Source organism: Cucurbitaria berberidis, assembly GCF_010015615.1.
Source record: "Cucurbitaria berberidis CBS 394.84 unplaced genomic scaffold K460scaffold_3, whole genome shotgun sequence".
Lineage (NCBI taxonomy): Eukaryota > Fungi > Ascomycota > Dothideomycetes > Pleosporales > Cucurbitariaceae > Cucurbitaria > Cucurbitaria berberidis.
Window position 1 is genome coordinate 2,833,473 of NW_024468937.1, and position 23,741 is coordinate 2,857,213.

Sequence of the window (23,741 nt, forward strand, 5' to 3'; positions counted from 1 at the left end):
GACGTCCTGTCTCACGTGTGGAACCGAAAGTTTTTGGGCCGCTCGCCTAACCCCACATTTCGCAAGCACACCTTCGGTCAGTGGGCAATTCAATTGGCATTATCGCTCTTCTCTACTATCGAATTGATAGTATTGGCCCATCTCGTAGGCTGGTCCTGGCTAGTAGAATTTTCTCCGCGGTGGTCTCTAGAGATTGTTCATCTGATTCTGGCTACAAATCTTGACATAGTTTCCTACTTCATAGCTTGATTAAAATCTTAGACATCTAAAAGTATGCATCCCAAGCCTTCGGTCAAACAAGCCCCGGGTGGACCATGTTCATACATGCGGTTGAGGGCAATGGTTCGCGCCAAAGGAATTTCACTTCCGTGCTTTCCCGATGTCGGCTGTGAAGAGTCTAGACTATGTTCAAGGCTAGTGCGGCGTAACCACGACACAATCGTGTTATTATTCTCAACACAATGATTCATAGATAGTCTGAATGATATCTAAAAGTCTTGACTGCTTGTATCAAAGACCTGCTTCTCCACAGACTGCGCTAATTCAAAAGCTGAGCACATCTTCTCGACCCGACTCCATAGAACAAACTATCCTACGAATTACAATGCCGGGCCTTTCCAAACGTCCCTGTTGATCTTGAACAGGTTGCTCTGCTTGTGTGGGAGACTGATTTCGCGCTCCTTGTAGAAGCCGGCGTCCTGAAGATAAGTCGCAAGTCTAGTATGGTTAGCATGGAAAGCTAAAGGTAGCGGGCGCCAGGAGTTACTTACTTCTCGTTGTCTACTCGCGGCTCCAGCATCACCCTCTCCGTCCGGTTGTCCGATAGCCAGCAATAGTGCACCAATGCACTCAACCAGATCTTCACCCGATGGGCACCCCTGAACTCCTGTTCCCCAATCAGGCAGTGGAAGCCTCGATCATACTCACCCACGACAGGCAGGTATTTTCCCACGTTGTCCTCCTTGACCCAGTATATCTCGAAATAGCCAAAAGGCTTGCCATCCCAGCATCCAATCACCGGGAACGAGTTCTTAGACCGAAGACCATTCTTAAGGAACTCTTCTTGGTGTGATTGCGGACCAGCCTCGCCCCAGAAATGTGCCACGCGGGGGTCGTTCATCCACTTGTGCAGGTACTCGGAATCGGACATGTCCAAGTTCAACGAGCCCATGGTAGGGATGGTGGAATCTGAAGCGGTACTAGGGCTGCTTCGGTGGGGTGTGGATACGCGATTCGCTACGGGACCTCGGTGTCGGAGCGGCTTCGAGGAACAGGAAGCTACTCGAAAGGTGAGATATTGACCGACACTGGGGATATAGCGCGTATAGAAGATCTCGCCTTGTCGCGGTGGTTTGGGTCGTATTGGGTGCCGGACGTTGTTCGAGAAGACATACTGCGCTGGCGGAGGCGGATAGTATGTAGGAAGGTGGGAGCTTGAGTGGAACGGCCCCGGCGCTGTAGGTGACCACAAGCCCGGCGATACTTGATCAAGCTGGTGTTCTTTCCTCGGTGGTGTGCCATCTATGGGTGACGACGGTCGGGATGGGTATGGCGAGCCTGATGGGAAGGGCGAGTTGGCCAAGGGGGACAGGGTAAAGAGATAGATTCTGGGATCCAGCTGCCAGAATGACCTCCGACTGACAAACATCCTGGTCCAGCCCTCGGGCGAGTTTTCCTCTTGGGCGCAGCCTACTGTCGAGTCTTCACTCGCTACCAGACCCATTCTCTCCAGCTTGGGCAGCACGACCTTGCCCTTGAATATGCCCTCCCTGTTGATGTTGATCCTCCAGGCGCCCCTTGGCTTTCCTGGATGCGCGGTATTCTTCGATACGGCATTGGTGACTTGCAGCGTGGGCTCAGGCTGGTGGAAGTACCAGTAGAGTGTAGCCCAAAGCATCATGGCGATCTGGCGTGTGGGCGACGCCGCCGCCTTGTATTCGCTGCTGCTAGGGTTCGATATCGACGAGATGTAGAGGTGGTCGCCATTGAGCGTCGGTCGTCTATAGCGGTGGACATTGCGTGGAGGAAATGAGACCTCTTCGTCATCTTGCTGCCGTCGCTCTTGTTCCTCGGCATCGACCTGCTCTTCTGAATTCAGGACAATGGTCCAGCCAGGCGGAAAGGGCGAGTGTAGGCTCAGCGACTCGTTTGATTTGAAGAAGAGGCCGCCAAAGACTGGTGTAACGGTGATGTTCTGGCCGTTGGGCAGGTGGACGACGTTTGCGGGGGCCATGGTGACGGCGGCGGGGTAGCTAAGCCGTGGAGGAGAAGGATGGGTGAGATGGAAGCGATAAGATATATTTCTCAGTCAGTCCATCAATCACCTGTAAATCGCGTGAGAGGCACAAGGCACGGCTACGTCAACAACAGCGCCCGCCATGCGAACTGACTGTCAGAGACTGCTGTCCCCGACGCCAATACATACCGTCGTTCGTCAATACACCGAGAACGGCGGCGGGCCAATTTGCGGGGCATCACAGCGCCGCGACGGCCTTTTTTTTCTGAAGTCTGCTGAGAGGCGGAGATTTCTCCCGCTCCCTCTTGTCTGTCGCATCGTGAACAAAAACCATGCTCACTTGGTGGTTTTCTGCGCACTGCACACGCCTACCAACATGGCCCACAAGTGGTTCGTGGTGTTGTGTGTTGTCATTGGCCCTTCGGGTATGGAGGCAGCATGGACTTGAAGCTCGGCGCTCGGACAGGGTTCAAATGACGAAATGCGATCCGATTATCCAGCAACTACTTCCAGAGCTTCCGCAACTATCCTACATTACCAATAGCTTCGTCTAAACACCAATTGATACTTTGCCAGCTCCAACGTACATGATGAACTCGACACTCCTTCGTACCTCTGCCCTGCGCTCGGCCACAAGAGCCGCCGCGCCCAAAGCTTCCCGCGCTGGACTCGCTGGAGCCACATTTGTTCGTGGAAAGGCCACACTACCTGATCTTTCGTGTAGGCAAGCCCTCGACTGTGGCTCGATGAAATGAAAGCTAACGGCGTGGTCCAGATGACTATGGCGCCCTCGAGCCCTCCATCTCCGGCAAGATCATGGAACTCCACCACAAGAACCACCACAACACCTACGTGACGTCCTTCAACAACTTCAGCGAGCAAATCGCCGAGGCTGCAGCAAAGGAAGACATCCAGAAGCAAATCGCCCTGCAGCCGCTCATCAACTTCCACGGCGGTGGCCACATCAACCACACCCTGTTCTGGGAGAACCTGGCACCTACCAACGAGGGTGGCGGTGAGCCCCCGACAGGTGCCCTTTCAAAGGCCATCAACGACAGCTACGGAAGCCTGGACGCCTTCACAGAGAAGTTCAATACGGCGTTGGCAGGCATCCAGGGCAGCGGATGGGCATGGTTGGTGCAAGACACCCAGACCGGTAGCATCTCCATCAAGACCTACGCAAACCAGGACCCAGTCGTAGGCCAGTTCCGTCCTATCCTAGGTGTGGATGCCTGGGAACACGCTTATTAGTGAGTTGATCTAAGCAAGTGGTTATGAAGATTACTAACCCTGTCCAGTCTCGACTACCAGAACCGCAAGGCCGAGTACTTCAAGGCCATCTGGAACGTCATCAACTGGAAGGCCGCGGAGAAGCGCTTCCAATGAACTTGATCAGTATGTGTCTAACGATGGGTATTTCCGGTTGCTTCGTGGAAGGGCGAATTGCTCTTTCAGGCAGCGCCAAGAACTCAGTAGCATACTGTCAGAGGTAGCTAGCGAACAGAATGTAATCGCTCTTTACACCCATACTTGTTATTTCTGATGATCTAATAGGAGCCTGTGATATTCGTCATGTGAAGGTTTGTTACATAATCTACTTCACAACAAGGCGGCACACTGTTCGCCAAAACATCTCGCCAGGCCAGTCTTAGTGACATGCCCCTCCATAATCTTAGCATCATCCTCCCCTTCAGAATACACAAACTCGTTGCCTCGAACACCATTGAAATACAATCTTCCTAACCCAGGCAATCCCATTGGGTGTACCCATTTGCCCTTTCCCGTCCAAAAACGCCCATGTACAATTCCACGAATATTCCTTACGAGCCTAAACGCCGCGCCATGCACGCTAAAACAACTGAAAACGACTGGAACGCTGAAAGGAGCCACCAACCAAGCAAGCAAGCGGGTGTCTCCTACGTAGGCGCCTCGACAGGCCTCTGCACGCCATCAGCCTCCACAACACCACATTGATTCATCCCAGGATACTGAGGCACGGCATTAGACGACCGATGCACAGCGCCTAGATGTTGCTGCTGCCACAATTTATGGTCGTTCTCGACGTAATTGGTGTGAAAGCCAAGGGGATTGTGTTCCGCCATGACGTGAGAATGATACTGTGTTTTGGGCTGCAAAGTAGACTCTTGCTGTGCTTTGCGCCGCCTATACCACACGAAGACAGCGAGCGCCATGATGCTGAGGAAGACGCAGCCGCCGATTGTACCGCCGACTATGGTGCCTATGTTCTGCTTGCTGGATGCTGACGAGGCTAGCGTGGAAGTGGGTGTCGTGACCGCGGACGCAGTGACCGTTACAGTGCGCCGTCCCTCGATACTGGAAGAAATACTTGGTCCCCAGCTTCTTTGCGCTGTGATGGTGAATTGGCTCGATGCACAGCCGTGTTGTGTCATGGTTGTTGAGGGATACTCGATTAGCCACTGGTAGCATTCGCCTAGGCCATCGGCTGTGCATTTGACTATCGCGGCGTTGCTGGAGCATGCGGCGTCTGTACATGTAGCCGACATGGCGGTTTTGGCTATGCATGTTGTGGGTATTGAGCAAGAGGAGAGGCTGGCGGGGTCGCAGCAGCCGTGCACGCCGTAGAAGGTGTTTGTTGCGCAGATTGCGGTGGGGTTTTGACATGTTAATGATGATGCTGAATCTCGTGAGTACATGCTGAGTTTAATCGAACTTGGGATTACGTTTCGTGTGCATACCTGATGACCCGGACACAAAGCCGCATGTGTTGTCGGTTTCGCTCTGTTGCCTTCTGAAGAGGTCCAAGCCGGAAAGGTGTGGTGCTTCAGTGGGCGCTGGACTCCAGGCGTCGACTGCTGGGACGAACACTGTGGGTTCTGGTAATGCCCATGGAAAGGCTGCTGCCCTTGCAAGAGCGGGTGCCAGCACGGCACATAGAAAGTGCACAACAGTCATCGTGTTTACATTTGGCCGACCACCTCTTTGCTGCAATATGAAGAATCCAGCTCTAAGTATTAGACTATTAAGTAATTAAGCGTAGAATAGAAAGCTGAAGGTAGGATGTAAAGGCGCGGAGTGTAAAGCTCACGAAGATCGCTACGCAATCCGGTGCTATAAGAAGCTCCCAGCGCTCGCGGCTGAGCAAAAGCTCAAGCTCCCTAGCACAAGAGGCAGGGTAAGCTTAAGCTCCCTGGCTATGATCCGACTATGACCCTAGCGATCCAATCCCATCTTGTGTCGTTTTGGTGCGTCGTTAAGTCATGCGGGTAATCCAATGTTGTCCAACTATATACCCCGAACTTACTCATCTCACCCAATCATACCTCAAAGATTGCGCCCTGTACTGCAGAGCTTAGAATGCAACCACTGATTAGGCTTGAGGTCGAGTACACGGCCACGAAGTAGGTCAGAAAGTGAGCCATGGCTGCGCCGCTTTTGGTATGGTGGGCTGTAGGGTGATAGGTTGGGCGTGCATGTGGCTTGCCGAATTGTCGTAAATATAGCCCAACTGAGCTCGTTCGGCGAGCGATGCACATTGTCGATGCAGTCATCCCTTGGTGTTTTCGATCATGTTATTGGGTGTTGAGACTGTCCGAGGACCGACGGCCTGGAGGCGAGGGAGGATGAAACACATCTCCACGATCGCTTTTCCACGTGTGGTGCACTGCCCCATCTGATATCTTGCCGCGGGTAAAGTCGTCTACGACTCTAATATTCTTGCCAAGTTAGCTCTTGGTAATTCGTAGTTGTCTTTGTGTGTACCAACTTAACGTCTGAAGAATATTATACCATCATAAAACCCAAGATCATTCCGTGGCGCGAGGAACATCCTGTCATATTGAATTGGTTGCAAAAGAGTTTGCCACCTTGCATCCTAAGACAACGATGGTCGAGAAAGGTAGTCTGTGGCACGCCTTCCTTATGACATTCTCCAGTAGGTGGGCTCACCTCTCAACTTCGATGCGATCGTCTCAGTTATCCCTTGTTTGCTTCTCGATTTTCAATATCGCCGCCAATTGATAAGTCTAGGAGATGGCGCTTCGGTAATGGTTTATTTGAATTTTTATTGTGATCTGTCGGCTATACGCGTGGATCATTCGACTCTTTCTAGTGCGTACGTACAATAATCCAGCCTAATATGAACGCCAACCCAATGATACAGAGACGACTTGCCTCTGTCCAAGCGTGTAGGATAATGCTTCGTAAATTCCGCCTCTTGCAGGACAAATAGTGTACAGTTCGATGAACAGGGCGGAGGGACTAGTTCCGCTTATGAGGGCCGACGATCTTGGGGTACATTCTCGACAAGTGGTAGTTGATGTTGTTCTTCTTTGGGTTCAAATCGCGCTGTCACAATGGTTAGAGGTCGTTTCGTGTTAAGTTATTGCTGGTAGACATACTGGCGCATCCATGCACTGCCGTAGCTTTTGCTCAAGCTGTGCACAACCTTGAACACTATATCCTGAGGACGCCCAGCATCCTGTAATCACAAGTCAGCCGAGTGGTTTTGCGATACCTCCATGCTATTGCTTCATTTCGCCAGTCCCTCGACCCCCTCTTCTAGCGGTCGTCCCGGCTTCCCAATGCAAAAATCCCGCAGGTCGTCACGTACCCAATACTGATGACATTGCTCCTAAACATGGATTTGCCTCAGGCTTATTCGGTCGTCGGACGCGGAGCTTCGGGAGTGGAGGTAGCGGTCGATGTGTGACCGACTGAACGGCGGCGCCTTGCGGTTTTGGTACCATCTCGAGATGTGCGCTCGGAGGATTGGTTAATATGGCGATGTACTGCGACGACTATCTAGCGGACGGCTGGCGTGTGCGGTTGTATTGTCCATCGCCATGAGGCCATCCTTCAAAAGTTTCCCGCGGCGGAATCTCGGAGCGGTTTAGCGTGCTTTCATCAACATGATCCCTGCTTTGTTTACGATCGTGATTGCCTAACGACGGACCATCCACGCACACCCATCCCCTACCACTGGAGCGCAGGCGTTGGAGTTCGGAGCTCATGTTCATACGGCGTTAATATACTTACCTGCAGCATTATTCGATCGTCGCCCGCCATGGTGCTCTCGCCACGCAATCGCGCGCCGCCCACAACAATACCTACATTCAACCAAACATGGGACGACAACGGCGCTGCCTACCTCGATCCCAACTCTCTACCCGTCTCCAAGATCCCCCGAGGCTGGGAGCGCAAGCAGGAGGTCAAGAGACTGGGTGAAGGCAAAGAGAGAAAAATATGGCGCAAGTTCGGTCTCAGGTCGCGTGCAACGAACACAACGGAGGAGGAGGACGAGGAGGAACAGCAAGATTCGCAGTCAAGAGCAGTGAAGAAGCTGCAACGTATGAGCCCGAAAGCTATGGAGAAGACCACTACTGGACTTAATGGCAAGAAGCGCACGTTCAAGGCAACCCGCTGGGACCGAAGGAAGAGTGTTTTGCCTAGTAAGCCCTTCGTTCGATAAACGATGTCGCAACTAACTAACATGATATGTAGGGAAAAAGTCCGCGCCTGTCGAGGAAGTTTTGGTTGATACAGAGGTGGAAAACGACATACACATCCAAGATAGAGACGATAGCCATTTAGAGCTAGAAGTCACTGGTGATCAGCTTGTAAAACCTGCTCAGAGTTTGCTACCAGAAGTCAACGATCAGAGATCCACTTTTACTTTTACTATAGACGCGCCAACGGTCGACGGCCTCCCTGACTACGAAAGTTTGAGCGGGCTAGAGGATACTGGTCAGACAATCGACCTTGCTCCTACAGAGGATACAACACTTACCAACCTGTTCCGCTCACCTGCCAAGTCAATGCGATTCCGAGCATCGCCAGGGAGTATCGAATATCCTGAGCTACCTTGTAGCGATAACGAAGAGACGGAATTAGAGACTCATATCGAGCCAAACGGCATAGCTGAAGAGATGGAAGAGGCGATTGAGAGTAGTACTGCTGAAGAAGCATCTTTCAAAGCGGAAAGGCACGAGAATCATACCAGTGAGCTTTGGGAGGCGGTCGGAGCGGACGAGGAAGTCACCCACAGTTCTTTAGAAATACTGGCAGTTCCAGTTGAGTTTGCCTACCCACACCTACCAGTGGAAACCCAAGAAACCATAACGCCACCTACTTTCGAAGAGAGTCGAGGTGATAGTGATTTCGCCGAGACATCAGGAACTACGCTAGAGTCCCATTTAGCAGGCGAGGAACTGCAATTCGACGACACAGGCGAAGTCTTATTGAACTCGCCCAAAGGACAAGATTCTGAAGAAGAACTCACGGAAGCCTCCATTCAGTTGAGTATCCAACGTGAGTACGAAGAGGTACACCAAGAAGAGCGAATCGCACCAATCGGGGTCGACAAGGATAGCCAGGCGGAGCAGACGGCACCTGAGATGGACGTTATTATGGGTGATGAGCTTGGGTCTGTGGAGGAGGTTGTTGAGGACTCAAAAGAGTCTGAAGCTCTCCAGGATTCCTCGTCGCCTCCTAAGGCCCATGAAGAATTCCAGCCTGAGGTGGCTCCTACTCCTCAAAAGCGAGGCTCTGTTGAAGCACCAATGGATGACATCGCGGACGGGCTTACCTTGTCGTTCACATCTGCAAAGACGCCATCAGCCGATCCAACACCACGAAAACTACACTCTCCCCCACCACCACCCCGGACTGAATCTGGCCCAGAGGATGTAACTATGACTGTCGCCATAGATGATGATACTGCTATTCTAAAGGACTTCCTCAACCGGGCTGCTGCAAGCAAAGCAGAGAAAGCCGTCACCGTCACCCATCGACGGGAATCACTACAGAACCGACGCGACTCCGATGTCATCCGTCACGCTTTGGCATCACCTCGTAAAGTTCTGGAAGACAAGGATCCAAATTCGCCGTCAAAGTACGACAATGAGCCGACTCTGGACCTTTCGCAAACCCTCACGCTTAGTATGCCTACTGATGTTATGGTGTCTCCGATTCCCGAGCATGCAGATGCTGAAGGCCCATCTAATGAGAAATCACTACGCGGTTCGAGGCGTTCATCCAGAACAAAGAAGTCAAGACTGCCTGCTCCAGCATCAGTAGCGCAGACACAGGCCTCGAAGATTGCCATTCGCCGCGCCGATGGCAATGAAGTCGTCGTGCTCAAGAAGAGCGATACACAAGAGGTAGCTACGATGACTCGAGCCAACACACGTAAGAATAAACAAGGAGCTTTTGGAGTCACTGTACGCTTACTCAAGCTTGCCCTGGACGCTGTGAGTCTACCTCCAGTCGACGATTCAACAAAAGAGTTGATAGTCGGAAAGAATGTGCGTTGGGACGAGCAGCTTGCGTACTACCAAGAGAATCCAGAGACGGTTGCGAATCTTCTTGCCGAGGCCGAGTCTCTCGCCACGCCGGATGAGCTTAGCATATCTGACCCTTCATCAACACCTACAGCGAAGAAAAGGACTACGAAGAACTCAACGCCTAAGAGTCGCAGGGTCCGAGGCCTAGGTACCGCGAACGGTACACCGGGTAGAGGGCTCCTTGCGCCAGCATCGTTGCTCCCAGATGCGGTGCAAGAAGAGAAAGAAGCATCACAGGCACCGGCTCAGCAGCTCCCGAAACCAAGGGCTAATAAGACTAAGAAGATGCCCGTTGCCTCCACTTCGATTGATAGTGGCCTTTCCTCTAATCCATCGGACACTAAGCTACCGGCACTAGACATCGTGCCTGTCGGTATCGTGTCTGCGACGCAGCGTAAGAGTCGTCTCGCTGCACCTAAGAAGGTTATGCTACCGCAACCGATTTCTGCAATATCTAGTGAAGGCAAAGAGAACACACAACGGCCGGGCATCGGCGATGCGACACCTCGGAAGGGAATTCCCGCACCAAAGGTTATTGTGCCGCCGACTGCGGGTATGGAGTCTGGAATGCCTAGAAGACGAGGTCGGAAGTACTAGAACGCGAGCTAGTTCGATGATTTTCAAGGGTTGGATTACGTTGCTTGATGATGCTGTTTCAGATCTAGGAGTTCTATACCTTCTCTTTTTGCATGTAGGGCGCGTTCAGCGATGACTTTTTTGGGCGCAGCAGCTTAGTTTAGCATGGCCATGGTTTTCCTATCGGCATAATAAGATATTGCATAACTTACTTCCATGGTACTTGATACTGATGACGCAACAAGCGAAGCAGTATGTTACATGTAGGGCTATTACCCCGACACAGGTGAAAGCCCGGACATATACTGTCGTGACGCCATACTAGAACATAACCCTTCACTTTCCGTTTCGCCTAATTATGTTCTCATTGCATATGCACGTACCCGTACACCGCCCCCACCTCTACCTACAAAGTCCCCCAACCTGCTTGTCCACTTGTTCAATTGTCCACTCAGATAGACCTTCGTCAAAATGACTAAAACTGTTCAACTCCACTGTCCCTCGAGCAAAAAGACAGTGGACAACTTCGTCATATCTCCCTTCCAGATGCACGAGCAAGTTCGTAAGTAAATATGATGGACGAATTGAATGTGAGACGTATACTCACTCCGTATCTCAACTTTTAGTCCAGGGTATCCGTTTGCGTCTCGGTATCAACCACGCCGCTCTCTACACCGTCGATGCAAAACACATCACCAACCTAGAATCACTGCAAGACGATCAGCGCATACTAGTAGCTGCAACGCCTTCGGAACACATGTTGCCTGATGCGCCTCCCGACTTTGTACTGTATGATGGGGAGGAGGGTGAGGATGTAAATCCAGAAATCGATGGTTTCGGACAGCCATGGGAGGACCTCACTGAGCGCGAGAAGTGCGACCACATCCAGAGCGTGGTTGAGCAGAAGCCAACGACGAGGAACAAGCTACGCATCACCCGACCTTATCAATCTGTACAAGCCGACTTGACAGTTCTGCACAATGTAGCGCCTGCTGAAGCCGAGGTGAACATCGATCAGCGTTGGCGCACGACTGTCGAGCACTTCCTCCCGGACGCGCTCAAGCCCAACAAAATGAAGATCTCTGGCAAATTCTGGGACGAGCAGGCTCTTGCCGCCTTGGCCCTACTAAGCAGCTTTACCCACGGCCAATCCGAACTTGCGCGAGAGTTTCTAGAGGAGGCTGTCGCCATGCGAGCAGAGGAGTCCGATGGTGACGAAAAGTCCCCAGTTGTCCGGAGCCAGGATGTCCTTGACGCTATCACGATCATATACGAGCGAGCTGGTGTGATCCCTGCCAAGTTGACGAAGCACAAGAGTGCGAAGACGAGGGAGAAGGAGCGACGGAAAGCACTCAAGGGGCGGAAGAAGGCAGAGGCCAAAGACAAGGTGGCTGGAGTTCATTCCTAGAATGCTGCTCACGAAGGATTTCTTATAGAACTCTATGGGTTTTCGAGTAGGGTGGTATTGGCGTTGGCGATCGGCTTCACTACCTGGCCATGAGAGGCTATGCATTACCCCATGTATACCCGCACTCTATTAAGTTAGCTGCGACGACGTTCCTATATGATATGTGCGGATGGCTCTTCTCTACACTTCCTTTTGATGGCGAATACTGCGACCTTGATGAAAACAAAATTGCCCCACAAAAGCAATATGGGAATGGAGATATCGTTTGATTAACTATTGGAAAGTTGTGTAACAAACAAGGTACTTAAATCTTGTTGCGTCGTAACATCCCGAGCAGCGGATAGGTGAACTAGAAGCCGCTGGCTCGATGCATGTTTGGAGCTTGGTTACCGAAGCTATGAGTTCCATCCTCATCCTCTTGCGGCGAGTGGGAGTAGGTAGTACATCAGAAACATGCCCTCGAGGCAAGTCGATATGCTCTAGCAAGACATACGTGATGGGTTAGACAACGGTTTTAAGGACATGTTTGGTCATTTTTTTGCTTGTCAACATCTATCCAAACTCATGCATACCTTCCGGCATCAATCCATCATATGGAACAGTAGGCTTGTCGGTGCTGCGGCTCACGCAAGCTTTGCTCTTTTTACAAAGGGATTCGAATGTTTAGGAGCAGCCGCAGTGAAGTCGAATTGGAGCTAGCTAGTCACGTACTCGCAGTTTAATTGGATCCTCGGACTTTTGTTTGCTATGCGCCAGGGAAAGAGAATATAGCGAAGGGCGTGCTTTGCCTAGGGACGACCAAGGCGGACGTGGCGGATCTCCAGTGCACGCTAAAGCCTCACACGTGAGTAGGCGGAGCAAAGCGCACAGACGCAGCGGATCGACTTGATGCGTTTTCCCTCAAGACAAATACAATACATCTCCGATGACTCTAAAGGTGTTCCGGGGCGATTTGGTGTTTTCTGCGCAGTCTTAGTGTTTGTCCGCCTCAACTGGCCATCACACCCGGCCATAAAGCTGACCTGTCCCATCGAGACACGTAAGCCTGGCAGCGCGCTTGGTCAACATGTTAGCAGACAGCAAGATAGACTCGCTCGACACGCACCTGGAGCAGTTTAAGCTCAATGAGCAGAACAGAGAGAACGATCTACATGTTGAGCAAGCTTACTTCCTGCGCTGGAATGATACTAACCGCAGCCAGAATATCCTAAAAGAATATGGCCAGCTATTGAACGACTATAAATTGTTGAAGAAGGCTTTCGAGGAGAAGGGAACGAAGGCGACGGCTAAAGCCACTACGATAGCACCCGCACAGAAGGCTCCGAATCCATATGTCCTCGTGCTTGTTGACGGCAACGGTTACATCGTACATTCTCCAATCAGTCCCTCAAGCCTATTGCTGACCTTTACAGTTTAATGATGAGTTGATCCGCGAGAAAGAAGAAGGTGGTATGCGTGCCGCCCGGATGCTGAATGACGCAGTAGAAAAGTATCTACATCAAAACGTCCCCGAAGCCAAAACTTCACGCGTAGTTGTTCGTATATACGCGGACCTTACGAATTTGTCGAAACAGCTAGCAAAGTCGAAAGTAACAGGGCTAGAGAAGCGTTCAATTGCGCCATTCTCCGCTGCCTTTACACGCGCTATTAGCCTTTTCGACTTTGTCGATGCTCTGGATGAAGAGGGTACCAAGTTTAAGATTCGAGGTATGTTTGGACTCGTCTCTGTGAGCCTCAAGAGAGCATGATTCTGATACGAACACAGAACAGTTAAAGCTCGCGTCCGAGGATAACGCTTGCAGCCACATCTTGTATGCTGCGTGCCATGATAGTGCCTATCTATCTCAACTCGTCCCTCTAAGAGGCGCACGCGACAAGGTCACACTTGTTCAAGGGGCTGGTTGGAACTCCGAGTTCCATCAATTCAACTTGAATGTCACACAGTTTCCAACGATCTTTCGATGGTCTGAACTACCGGCCACCACACCTAACACAAAGACACCAACATCCAACGGGTCTGCAGGTCCCAAACCTAATGGAGCGCAAAAGGCTACCGCACCGTTCATAGCACAAGGTCCTCGTCAATATGACTACTGGCGAAGCGGCACCATGAGTCCTGGAGACCCCATTATCGAAGTCGACCGGACGTCCTCGATAGATACCAATGGTTTTGGGGGTGGGAATGGAGTGAGTTTGGGGAATAAGGCAGCTAAAAACCAAAAGCCTTCACAAACGCCGTGCAGGTACTTCCAAAAAGTATGTTATTGAAGTGCTCCTCGCATCTTTTGGTACTCTACTAATGTCATTAGGGCTTTTGTCATTTCGGACAAAAGTGCAAGTACCAGCACATTCCCAGTGGCCAAAGCAACCTGAATGGGTCCGCAAAGCCTTCGCAGAGTCTGACCATGGATCGTTCCAACATAACCGCTCATCTGCCTACCACCACCATACCAGGCTTCATCGCCCTGAATAAAGACGGTCAACGCCTAGACACATACATCCGACCGCCCACCCAGGAAGAATGGAAAGTCTACAACACCCGCTTCGCCAAGCAAAAGCCTTGTAACAGTTTCCACCTCCAGCGCATCTGCACCACCTTCGGATGCCCCTTCGACCACAACGAACTAGAGCCTGAGTCGCGACATGTCCTCGAGTACGTGTTAACGTGCAATCCGTGTCCGCAGCGGAGCGCCTGTAGAACATCAGACTGCTTCTATGGACACATTTGCCAGAAAGACGACTGCGCGGGCCAGATGAAGGGATGTAGGATGAAGACTGATCTTCATAGTGTGGATCCGAAGGTGGCGAGCATGGTGCCGGCTGAGGATGAGCTGGAACATGATGAACCCTTGGTGGATATGCCGGATGAGAATAACTTCCTGTGGTAGACCGTCCCTGCGGCTACTGTCTGTTAGCTCGGATTAAGGTCGAAAGTAACTCAGTGGGCGAGTGTTTGATGTGAGGATATTTGGCAACATCTACAAATTGGTAATAGGGCTGTGCGAGAATTTAGAGATGCTAAGCTGAGACAAAAGCCAAGCGCATCTTCAAGCCAGGTATCCTTTCAATCTAGTTTTCATATTTCGAAAATCGCACTCTTGACACTTTTTGCTGGAGAAAATGTTGAGCAAGCATCTTACTCTGTGTACCTGCGACCTCCCCAACTATCCCGTCTTACTGTAATCCAATACCTCAATCTCAACACCTTCCTTGAACTCAGCCTCCAACAGCTCCTCCCCACCTTCCTTCGTAGGCCGACACACGTACCCCGCAATCCCCACACTCCAGCCCTCTTCATCCGCAAAAATCCAATTAATCTCTCGTAGCGGGCGCCTCTCAATCTCCTTGCCCTCCGCATCCCTCACAATCCAGTAGATCCATAGACTCTTGCCAAGCGCGTCTTTTTCACGGCGCGCCTCAATAGTAGCACTGGGCCTACTGCTATTATCGGTGAACTCAGGCATGGGAGTCAACGACCAGTCCGCCCAAGCATCACAGCCTACTGTCGCGACATAAGGTTTGCCATAGTAGAACTCAATACCAGTCTTGATCCATTTCGTTTGGTTGTCTGGGACGCCTGGCTTGGTGATGTGCAGGAGGAGACCTGCTTGGTCATATTGGCGTAACTTGTCTGCTGGAGGGAGGGCGAAGGTTAATTTCGCCCTTTGGAAGACTTTCAGGTCGTAGGTGGGGAGTTGAGACGGGTGAGTGGGTGCGTTGAAGGCGTTGTGAGATGGAGCTTTGCGCCAGATGTCTGTTCCCGTTGGGGAAGAGAGGTTGAATGGTTCGATGGTCGTGGTGGCTGTTGCAAAGGTCATGGTGCCTAGATGGATGAGTGTGAGGAGTAGAGACAAAGAGGAGAGGTTGAAGTGATTGATTAGAAACATTGCGGGAAATGGTGTGGTATTTATGCCCGTTGTTGGAGCATGTGTGATGAGCGTGTGCAGTGTTTTGTCAAAGAGCTGTTCGGAAGGACCAACCGGCCTAGGAATAGTCTACTAGACGGCTTGAACGATCTTATAAATAAGTGACTTACGGTACCGCAGATGGCTACTCTGATCCCCTTACGTCGTAGTATGCAGTGATCTCGTGAGAGGACGGAGGAAAGCGGGGTGCAGCTCTTGGCAAAAAAGTGCGAGGTCCTAGCTGTAGGGGTGCGAGTCACGGTAGATATGATGTACTGCTGCAGGTGGATGCTCAGGTAGTACCTTGTGATGAGTACCTGTGGAACCAAAGGTATCGATCTATGGACGTGGAGGTGCATTAGACTGCACTTGCCTGATTGGGCGGTAGAATGCGAGGTCCACTTTGAATGTCGGCCCGACACCGACTCTTCTATTCTTAGCTAAACAGGTTTATGGAAACCAACTAGGAGTGCGCTTTGAATGTCGAATTGTTTGAAATCTAAATAGCTTGATTCGAGATCAAATAGGTGGGGTATACGTAAGCACTACGCAGCTCGTGTATAAATTGGCTAGATTGTCTTGTCATTTCCTGCGTCGTGGCCGTCTGCTTCGCGATTTTAGAATACTCGGGCATAATTGATAAGACGGATGAGCTGATGTTGTACAAGCACGTTAATTCGAGGTATATACAGTGTAATCCTTCTAGTCCTTCTATTTCTTTTGCTCGCCCTCTTTTGGTGGCTCGGGCTTGGGTGTTGGTAGTTTGAACTGCACATTGGTTAGCGACTTCGCGACAACGAGTTTGTTTGCTGAGTAGGCAAGAAACATACATTCTCTGGTTTGAGGTCATCTCCTTCACCGACCTGCTCCCATGCTGATGAGCCGCCACGGAAGTTCCTAAATGCTTGCGTCATCTCTAGAGGTTCAACGACAATGCGTTTCTTCTCTTCGTCATATCGAATCTCCGTGTATCCGGTCATGGGGAAATCTTTTCGCAGAGGATGGCCGTCGAACCCGTAGTCGGTCATGATGCGTCTCAGATCTGGGTGGCCGACGAAAAAGACGCCAAAGAGATCGTATACTTCTCGCTCATACCAGTTGGCTCCGTCATAGAGATCGCACAGACTGGGTACTGGAGTTGCCTCGTCTGCGTAGGTCTTGACCCTCAAGCGGTTGTTATGGCGGATGCTAAGCATGTTGTAGACAACCTCGAAGCGCTGGTCCTTGGTGGGGTAGTCGACGGCTGTAATGTCTGTGATTTGGGTGTATTCGGCAGCAGTGTGATACTTGAGGAAGGTGAAGGTAGGAACGACGCCCGCTGGAGGGATGTAGATGGTCAATTCGTCCTTCCACACCGAGAATCTGCATTCTGATTAGGCCCAGGAACTTTTTTTTTGTAGAATTGACGTACTGCTGGACGTATTTGGGCAGACACGACATGAGATATTGTCCGTATTTGTGCAGCGCCTCGCCCTTGTCTTTATATTTGTCTGCCGGGTTCACGAGGGCTGCTTTGAGCTTGCCTTGATCGTCGCGAGGAGCATACTGCGTGAATGGTCAGCCGTCGGCCTGCTCCTAGAGTGCTCTGCCCTACGCACCCGCATATTTGGCGTCTCGGAGCTCTGTCCCGTAACTTCCTTCGCGCGGAGTGCCGTCGCAGCAAAGGTGCGCACTGCAGCGCGAGGACAGCTCGATGCGCGGGCGACGGTGCCCAATGGGCGGGCGACAGCGAGCCGCATAGCCATTGTGTACGTATGCAAAGTGGGATGCTGCGCGGTGCAGCAGCTAGAGGCGACCTGGGGTGATGATATCGACGACAGCGACGACGTGAAGTTCGCCCTTCGAGCATCCAGTCGCCTGCACGCTTATGTAATTAGCGTGGAAGCGGATCCTTGGTGTTCCATTGCGCAGGTGCAGCCTCTGAAGATTGAACCCCCATCACCACCATTGCATACCTTTCCTACTGTGTGCCCTCACGGCCGGCGTTTGTTTATGCTTGCGAACTTTTCCTAGCCGTCCCACTTCGCATCCCGATCCGACCCCAACCCACGTTGCATACGACCCTTTACGTTGGAGCGCCACCGTCACGTTGCGACCCATCCACAACACTTCACACGCTCCACCATGTCCCGACTACAGCAAGATCAGTTCGTCGATGACGAGGAGGAGGAATGCTGCCCGCTATGTGTCGAAGAGTTCGACCTGTCGGACAGGAACTTCCGGCCGTGTCCATGTGGCTACCAGGTACGCCGGCCTCTCAAAAATTTGGCGACGCCATCGTCAGTAGCTATACTAACACCGACGTCAGATATGCCAGTTCTGCTTCAACAATATCAAGACCACTATGAACGGGCTGTGTCCGGCCTGTCGACGCCCCTACGACGAGGCAACAATCGAGTGGAAAACTATATCCCCCGAAGAGTGGGTCCCTCGCACCTTCCCTTTCTGATCGCCTCTAACGTCCAACAGGATGGCCAAGCACAAGCAGCAAATCGCGCAAAAAGCAAAGAAGAATGCGCAGATACGGCAAAAGGAGGCGCAAAAGGCCGAAGCGGACTCGCTCAGCCGCAAACACCTGGCCGGTCTGCGTGTCGTTCAGAAGAACCTGGTCTACGTCACGGGCCTCACGCCAACCATACGCGAAGACCGCCTGCTCGACACACTCCGTGGTGAGGACTATTTTGGACAATACGGCAAGATTATCAAGATTGTTGTGAGCAAAGCCCGGGAGAACGCGCACCATCAGCAGTCGGTGGGTGTCTACGTAACATTCGCTCGTAAGCACGATGCCGAGGCGTGTATCAAAGCTGTCGACGGCTCGCAGAACGGGGACAGGACATTAAGGTATGTGGACGGTTCTCAGCCTCACTTCTATTCTAGCATGCTTACCCGCCTTGTAGAGCGCAATACGGCACGACCAAGTACTGCTCAGCATATCTTCGTGGCGAGCAATGCAACAATCGTAACTGCATGTTCCTGCACGAACCCGGCGAAGACAACGATAGCTTCACCCGCCAAGATCTCTCCATGATGAATTCGATTCAAACGCAACAGCCCGCTCTATCATCGACATCTCGAGCCGCACCTCCCTCTCATCCTGGTCCACCCGTTGCCGCTGCAACTCCTATGAACCGACAAGACAGCAATGACACCTCGAGCTCGTCGCAAGATGCGCCAGGTTTACCAGCAACCGCGAGCTGGGGAAGCCGGGCAGCGCTGGAGCGTCGTGCGAGCCGCTCAACTATCGCTTCGAATCCCAGTCCGATGGTGACGAATGCCGTTCCTGCACCGGCAGCGAAAACACCAAAAGTTGAGGAGTTGATCAAAAAGAAGGCCAAGGAAAAGGAACAGGAGAAGGAGAAATCTGCGCAAACGTCAAAGTCCCCTACCCCACCGCCCGCTCCCACTCCCGCTCCCATCGCACGCTCTTCCAAACCTCGCGACAATGTTCTCAAGGATTTTCTCAAAGCCATCTGCTCGCCTGACTTTAAGTTTGTTTTCTCTAGCGCGGTTTTGTCAGATGACGAATTCAAGGCCATCACTGAGTTTCCTCAACTGCTGGATCCTAACGGTGGGGCAAAACGACGTGCTATGAGAGAGAAGGAAAGAGAGTTGGCGCTACAGCGGGAGGTCGAGGCCGCCGAGGCCGAGGCGAAAATTCCCTCCCAACAAGCACCAGCTGCTGAGCGGGAAGATGTTGACGAAACCGTCGGGGGTAGCTTACAGCTTGGCGGAGAGCCAGAGGAGGGACACGGCGGCAGTACGAGCCATGCAAACCACCATACAATCGCCCCACCCAGCCAGCAAGCCTTCGGAGGCAACTTGTTCGGGCAGAATCCCTCGTTGGCTGAGGATTTTAGCAGTCTTGGTCTAAGCAATCGGGGCCTGACGCCACAGCAGCAGCAGCAGCTTCTACTTTCCAACTTCAAGTCGGGCACTCAATCCACCGGACTGCAACCCAACACGCAACCTCAGCAGCAGGGGCTGAGCGGAAATGCCCAAGGCCACACTAGACACACTTCTCGATTCAGCTTTGCCAACGACAGCGCGTCTGCTTCTGCAAATGTACAACCTGTTGCGAATCAGAAGTTGATGAGTCAACAGAACTCAATGATGCCGAAGAACGCAAACCAATTCAGCCAAATTCCTCAGCACCAACAGTTCTTCACTAATGTGCAAGGACCGCCTCCTGGGCTGAAGCCCACCGGCACCCCACCTGTCAGCGGGACTGGCATGTTCGGTCAAGGTCACGGATTTGCTACTGGCGGTCTCGCTTATGGCGCGAACGCTGCTGGAAGGAACAACAATGATGCAATGTATCAAGACTTGCTCCGAAGCAGGAACATGGACGGTGCCAGGGTAGCGGATGCTGGAAAGCGTGAGTCAATGTTTCCTTCTTTTCTTAATCAACACTCCACAAGCTCTACGCCTACACCTGCCCCTGGTCTTTTAAGCTTCCCTTATGGCCCTTCGCCTGGCGCTTACCAGGAATCTGGTTCGCAGAAATCCAAGAAAAAGGGAAAGAAACACAGACACGCTAACACTTCCTCTTCTGGAGGAGGTGGTCTAGCTGATGTCCAGGACCCGAGTATCTTGCAGGCGAGGTTGCACCAAGGTGGCATGGCCGGGCAGGGTTTGTACGGCCAAGGCCAGAGTGGGTTTTCCTCTCTATATGCAAACAACAACTACGGCGGCGCTGGGCGATGGTAGTCGTTTTCTCCTTCTCCTACATATCTGTCGACCACCTGGTCAGATGCCTTGTCTTAGTAACTCTCTGTTCGACGATGGCTGCATGGCGTTTGGGTTTCACAATGAACGCATCGGCAAAATATCCGTGCTCCGACACGGATATGCCTGGCGTTTCTGAATCGGTTTGGTCCCGTCACACTTTGCTGGCTTTGGCATGTCTTCACGGCACTTCAGTACCTCCATATCTCTTTTCTGCTTTGTCATGCTTTGGTGGATCACACTGTCTTGTCGGATGTCTAGGACAGCCTCTCTCGTCGTCTTCGTCATGGCCATCGCATGTACGTAACTTCCCCTTCCTGCCGCGTTCAAGTCGGCATGCTTACTTTCTAATAGAGAGATGGCTTCTTCATTATCCCTCTGCCTCCTTCAAGTGACGAAGATACTCGAGAGAAACACTTCTGCAGCCTGATGTACCTAATTTGCTTGCCGGCGTTATCATATTTGACCATCGACTGGTGGCCGCTGTAGTCGTTGACCGCACCTTGCAGACACCTTTGATGTAAAATTATGCGAGAAAATGAGTAGCATGCTGACAGTCATATATAGAGGACATCACACTCAGCGCTGAAGAGCAAGCTTCATTCAACGTTGACGCGCTAGTGAACGACAGCGAGAACGAGCCAATTCGCAACACGCCGACCACCCCACTGAGTGCCCAATTCTTTGAACATCCTCGACGAGCTACTCCAGCCATACCACCCGGTTTCACTGCCTCAGCTATACCCCGAGCAGTGGTTGGGGAGTCATTTTCTCGCCCAGGCTCTCGACCGATGTCTCGAACCGCCTCCGCAACCATCACACCCGCTGTGCCTGTTATACCCGTTACGCCAATTCGAGCTGCGACGCCCATCAGGACGAAGACAGGCAAACCGAAGGCCGATACCGTCGAGTGTGCCACGCCAGTAGAAGCCCCTGCAGCAAGGCCGCACCCCGAAACTCCCACAAAATCTACAACTAAAGTAACAGTTGCGAAGCCACATGCCTCCAGCGAAGCTATTAGGGAGGCCAAAGAAGATGGCATTGTACAAACGAAACAAAAGCAAGGGGACAAGAAGGTATCGCCTGAGGTAGCTGTAAAAGACACATTGAAAAGCAAGACTCCCAGTAAAAGGAACAAAGTTGCTGCTGAAGTCAGTCCCAAGAAAGAACCACAGAGAGAGATCAAGGTTTCACCTATCCCTGCTGCGAACCCTGCTTCGAGTAAACGACAGCCCCCAGGAAAACTTGACATCACAGCTGCCACCAAGATGCCTGAGGATGAGCAGTCCGCACCCGCAAGCTCTCTCAAAGGGGATACTCAGACGAAAGGTGTTCGCTCGCTCCCTACGGCGTCCACCAACTCTGTACCACCAAGTCCTGCCGCTGTCGTCACTGGATCTCCTCTCAAGCGTTCAATTGCGCCAAGGACTCTGCGTGTCATCCCAACACCGAAGACTGAAGTCCCACCGCCTTTGTCTGCGGCGTCCGCGCCATCATTGCCCCACATACCGACCGTAGATAAACTCAGATCAAGACAAGCCAGCATCGCGTCAATCACTCAGCCTGGAACACCAGGAAGTGAATTGATCTCGGATACTGCCTCTATCACTTCAACCTCCTTTTCAAGGGCTAGCTCTCCCCCACCTATTGGCGGCAAAGTCGGCACAGCCCCAGTTAGGAACAAAACAAAGTCGCAAGCAAAGAAGGATAGGCAGGAGCGAAAGCGGCAGATTGAAGAGGAGCAATCCATGATGGAGGATGGAAAATCCGACGTTGAAGTTGTTCAAGCCCCAATCATCGGACGCAAGAAGAAGGCCAAAAAGCCTGCAACTGCCCCCAAGCCAATAGCAGCCGCATTCAAAAGTCAACCGGCTTCCCCAAAGCCCGCTACGGTCGAAGAAGAGCATTCTGAAGCACCCGTGGCGTCATCGAGGAAAGTATTGTCTACAAAGGCTTTAGCGAGAGCAACACCAGAGCCAGAACCGGAGCACACTCCTGAACACCCCAAGGACCACCGCGAACATACGGCGCAGTCTATCATGGCCGATCTTCAGAAAACGGGCGAGCTACTTGCGTCTACTCTCGAGTTTTTCAAGCCGCTGTCTTCGTCTCTTACTCACACGTCTCGGACTGCTCAAACGATGAACGCTTCAGCTCCTCCAGATCTCAAGATACATATCTCCGAAGCAGATCTCGAAGCCCTTGCGAAGAAGAAGCCTGTGCGTCTTAACGGCCACGATGGAAAACATGAGTCGCGGACGTTGATCACGCCAAACGGCAAGTTCTTTTGGGGCCTGAACGACGAGCTAGAGCAAAAGGCTCTCGACTTGGAAAAGCAGATTGAAGAACTCAAGGGGCACGCTCGTTTCCATCCTCGGAAGCAGGCTACACATGAACACAATCACAACATCAGTGCGCAAACACAATCTAAGGATGTCCTTCCCGCTATCGCTACAGCCCTTAAGGAAGCAGGGAAGAAACTCAACACTAACACTAGCCAACAAATGCCTAAGCTCGACCCTTCATCCGGGCTCCTCGGTTCAGCAGCCCTCCCACTTCCCCCTGTCCCAGCTTCAGAAGTGTCAGCATCACAGCCCCCGCCTCCACCACAGGAGACTCCTGCCGACGCAGGCCGATATCTCAACCAGTTCGTTCTTCCCAAGACAGACAATCCCCCGCCCAATCAACCGAGACCTGAGATGGCAGCCGTTGGTGGCCGGCCAGGCGCAGGAACAGCGAACATCTCCGTCAACGCGAACAAATTCGCCAAAGCAGCCAAAGCTGTCGTCGAAGGTGGCGCCGTCGGCAGCACTGAGATTGATGGCATGGGTATCATGGCCGCCGACCTTTTGGGCGGTGTGTTTGTTCAAGGTCTCGAAGCGCTTGTGGGCGCTGGTCTCAGCTTCCAACCCAGTCAAGAATTTGGTCTTGACGGGAATGGTAATATTGCGCTCGGAGAACGAAGCGGAGAACTAGATGTGCAAGATGTGCAGCGTCTGATGAACGCCATCGAGACTACAGGTGGTATGGGTAACATGGCGATGGGAGGGTATGGTGGGGAGGGAAGGAGAGGGAGGGGTAGTGTGCTCAGTATGGAAGAAGCGGAGCAGGCGATGCATGCTGCAAGGAAGGAACACGATGTGTTAGAGAAGAAACTAGCCACGCTTATGAAGAAAAACAAGAAGCTGGCTACTGGGGCTGCGAGGGGATAATGGCTAGTACAGGGCGATTGATGGATGTATAATTCTGCCCTGTTGCGAATACCCATTGTAGAAAGAGAGTATAGTCAGATAGTCATGAAGACGAGTTTCTGGATCAATACCCTTGCCTTGCTTTCAGCGGTCAGTATGTGTTGTGGCAGTGCCTCGCTATATTAAATACCATCTAGATGACCCTTCAAGACCAAACGACTATTCGTATTGCCTTGAAGCTGTCCATATTCATGAGATGCATACCTTCCTTTACGCTGTAGACTATATTTCTACGCGTATTCCAGCTCGTGACTGTGAGAGAGAATATTAGTGGGCATCAAATCGGTCCCAGGTGTCATTTCAAGGGATCAGAAA

General features: G+C 52.0%; 11 protein-coding genes across 11 annotated transcripts; 6 read left to right on the top strand and 5 right to left on the bottom strand.

Moving 5' to 3' along the window:
• Window positions 1-277: 277 nt before the first annotated feature.
• On the bottom strand, window positions 278-2,581 carry K460DRAFT_366382 (siderophore biosynthesis protein-like protein). The gene is made up of 2 exons (XM_040933361.1): window positions 771-2,581; window positions 278-717 (listed from the first exon to the last, which is right to left on the bottom strand). Exons 1-2 carry the CDS (start codon window positions 2,231-2,233, stop codon window positions 600-602), a joined length of 1,581 nt encoding a protein of 526 aa, XP_040788070.1. The 5' UTR covers window positions 2,234-2,581; the 3' UTR covers window positions 278-599.
• Window positions 2,582-2,826: 245 nt separating this feature from the next.
• On the top strand, window positions 2,827-3,622 carry K460DRAFT_285725 (manganese and iron superoxide dismutase; the record flags this gene model as incomplete). The annotated part of the gene is made up of 3 exons (XM_040928839.1): window positions 2,827-2,956; window positions 3,012-3,486; window positions 3,535-3,622. 3 exons carry the CDS (start codon window positions 2,827-2,829, stop codon window positions 3,620-3,622), a joined length of 693 nt encoding a protein of 230 aa, XP_040788071.1.
• A 530-nt stretch (window positions 3,623-4,152) lies between these two features.
• Window positions 4,153-5,170, bottom strand: K460DRAFT_355323 (uncharacterized protein; the record flags this gene model as incomplete). The annotated part of the gene is made up of 2 exons (XM_040931872.1): window positions 4,153-4,892; window positions 4,954-5,170. 2 exons carry the CDS (start codon window positions 5,168-5,170, stop codon window positions 4,153-4,155), a joined length of 957 nt encoding a protein of 318 aa, XP_040788072.1.
• An 805-nt stretch (window positions 5,171-5,975) lies between these two features.
• K460DRAFT_337799 (mitochondrial ribosomal protein 10) lies at window positions 5,976-7,053 on the bottom strand. Its single transcript, XM_040931024.1, has 3 exons — window positions 6,828-7,053; window positions 6,616-6,695; window positions 5,976-6,562 (listed from the first exon to the last, which is right to left on the bottom strand). The coding sequence occupies exons 1-3, from the start codon at window positions 6,961-6,963 to the stop codon at window positions 6,476-6,478; spliced, it is 303 nt and encodes a 100-aa protein (XP_040788073.1). The 5' UTR covers window positions 6,964-7,053; the 3' UTR covers window positions 5,976-6,475.
• Window positions 7,054-7,159: 106 nt separating this feature from the next.
• K460DRAFT_337801 (uncharacterized protein) lies at window positions 7,160-10,342 on the top strand. The gene is made up of 2 exons (XM_040931025.1): window positions 7,160-7,665; window positions 7,718-10,342. The coding sequence occupies exons 1-2, from the start codon at window positions 7,281-7,283 to the stop codon at window positions 10,153-10,155; spliced, it is 2,823 nt and encodes a 940-aa protein (XP_040788074.1). The 5' UTR covers window positions 7,160-7,280; the 3' UTR covers window positions 10,156-10,342.
• A 263-nt stretch (window positions 10,343-10,605) lies between these two features.
• Window positions 10,606-11,696, top strand: K460DRAFT_416765 (uncharacterized protein; the record flags this gene model as incomplete). The annotated part of the gene is made up of 2 exons (XM_040937831.1): window positions 10,606-10,696; window positions 10,761-11,696. 2 exons carry the CDS (start codon window positions 10,606-10,608, stop codon window positions 11,540-11,542), a joined length of 873 nt encoding a protein of 290 aa, XP_040788075.1. The 3' UTR covers window positions 11,543-11,696.
• A 912-nt stretch (window positions 11,697-12,608) lies between these two features.
• On the top strand, window positions 12,609-14,430 carry K460DRAFT_355327 (uncharacterized protein; the record flags this gene model as incomplete). The annotated part of the gene is made up of 4 exons (XM_040931873.1): window positions 12,609-12,908; window positions 12,955-13,249; window positions 13,308-13,798; window positions 13,852-14,430. 4 exons carry the CDS (start codon window positions 12,609-12,611, stop codon window positions 14,428-14,430), a joined length of 1,665 nt encoding a protein of 554 aa, XP_040788076.1.
• A 276-nt stretch (window positions 14,431-14,706) lies between these two features.
• K460DRAFT_284512 (uncharacterized protein) lies at window positions 14,707-15,360 on the bottom strand (the record flags this gene model as incomplete). Its single annotated transcript, XM_040928740.1, has 1 exon — window positions 14,707-15,360. The coding sequence occupies one exon, from the start codon at window positions 15,358-15,360 to the stop codon at window positions 14,707-14,709; it is 654 nt and encodes a 217-aa protein (XP_040788077.1).
• A 798-nt stretch (window positions 15,361-16,158) lies between these two features.
• On the bottom strand, window positions 16,159-17,192 carry K460DRAFT_355329 (uncharacterized protein; the record flags this gene model as incomplete). Its single annotated transcript, XM_040931874.1, has 4 exons — window positions 16,159-16,215; window positions 16,278-16,809; window positions 16,859-16,992; window positions 17,046-17,192. The coding sequence occupies 4 exons, from the start codon at window positions 17,190-17,192 to the stop codon at window positions 16,159-16,161; spliced, it is 870 nt and encodes a 289-aa protein (XP_040788078.1).
• A 379-nt stretch (window positions 17,193-17,571) lies between these two features.
• On the top strand, window positions 17,572-20,157 carry K460DRAFT_286779 (uncharacterized protein; the record flags this gene model as incomplete). The annotated part of the gene is made up of 4 exons (XM_040928926.1): window positions 17,572-17,691; window positions 17,756-17,868; window positions 17,917-18,291; window positions 18,348-20,157. 4 exons carry the CDS (start codon window positions 17,572-17,574, stop codon window positions 20,155-20,157), a joined length of 2,418 nt encoding a protein of 805 aa, XP_040788079.1.
• Window positions 20,158-20,717: 560 nt separating this feature from the next.
• Window positions 20,718-23,718, top strand: K460DRAFT_110314 (uncharacterized protein). The gene has a single exon (XM_040926546.1). The coding sequence runs from the start codon at window positions 20,967-20,969 to the stop codon at window positions 23,385-23,387; it is 2,421 nt and encodes an 806-aa protein (XP_040788080.1). The 5' UTR covers window positions 20,718-20,966; the 3' UTR covers window positions 23,388-23,718.
• Window positions 23,719-23,741: the final 23 nt, after the last annotated feature.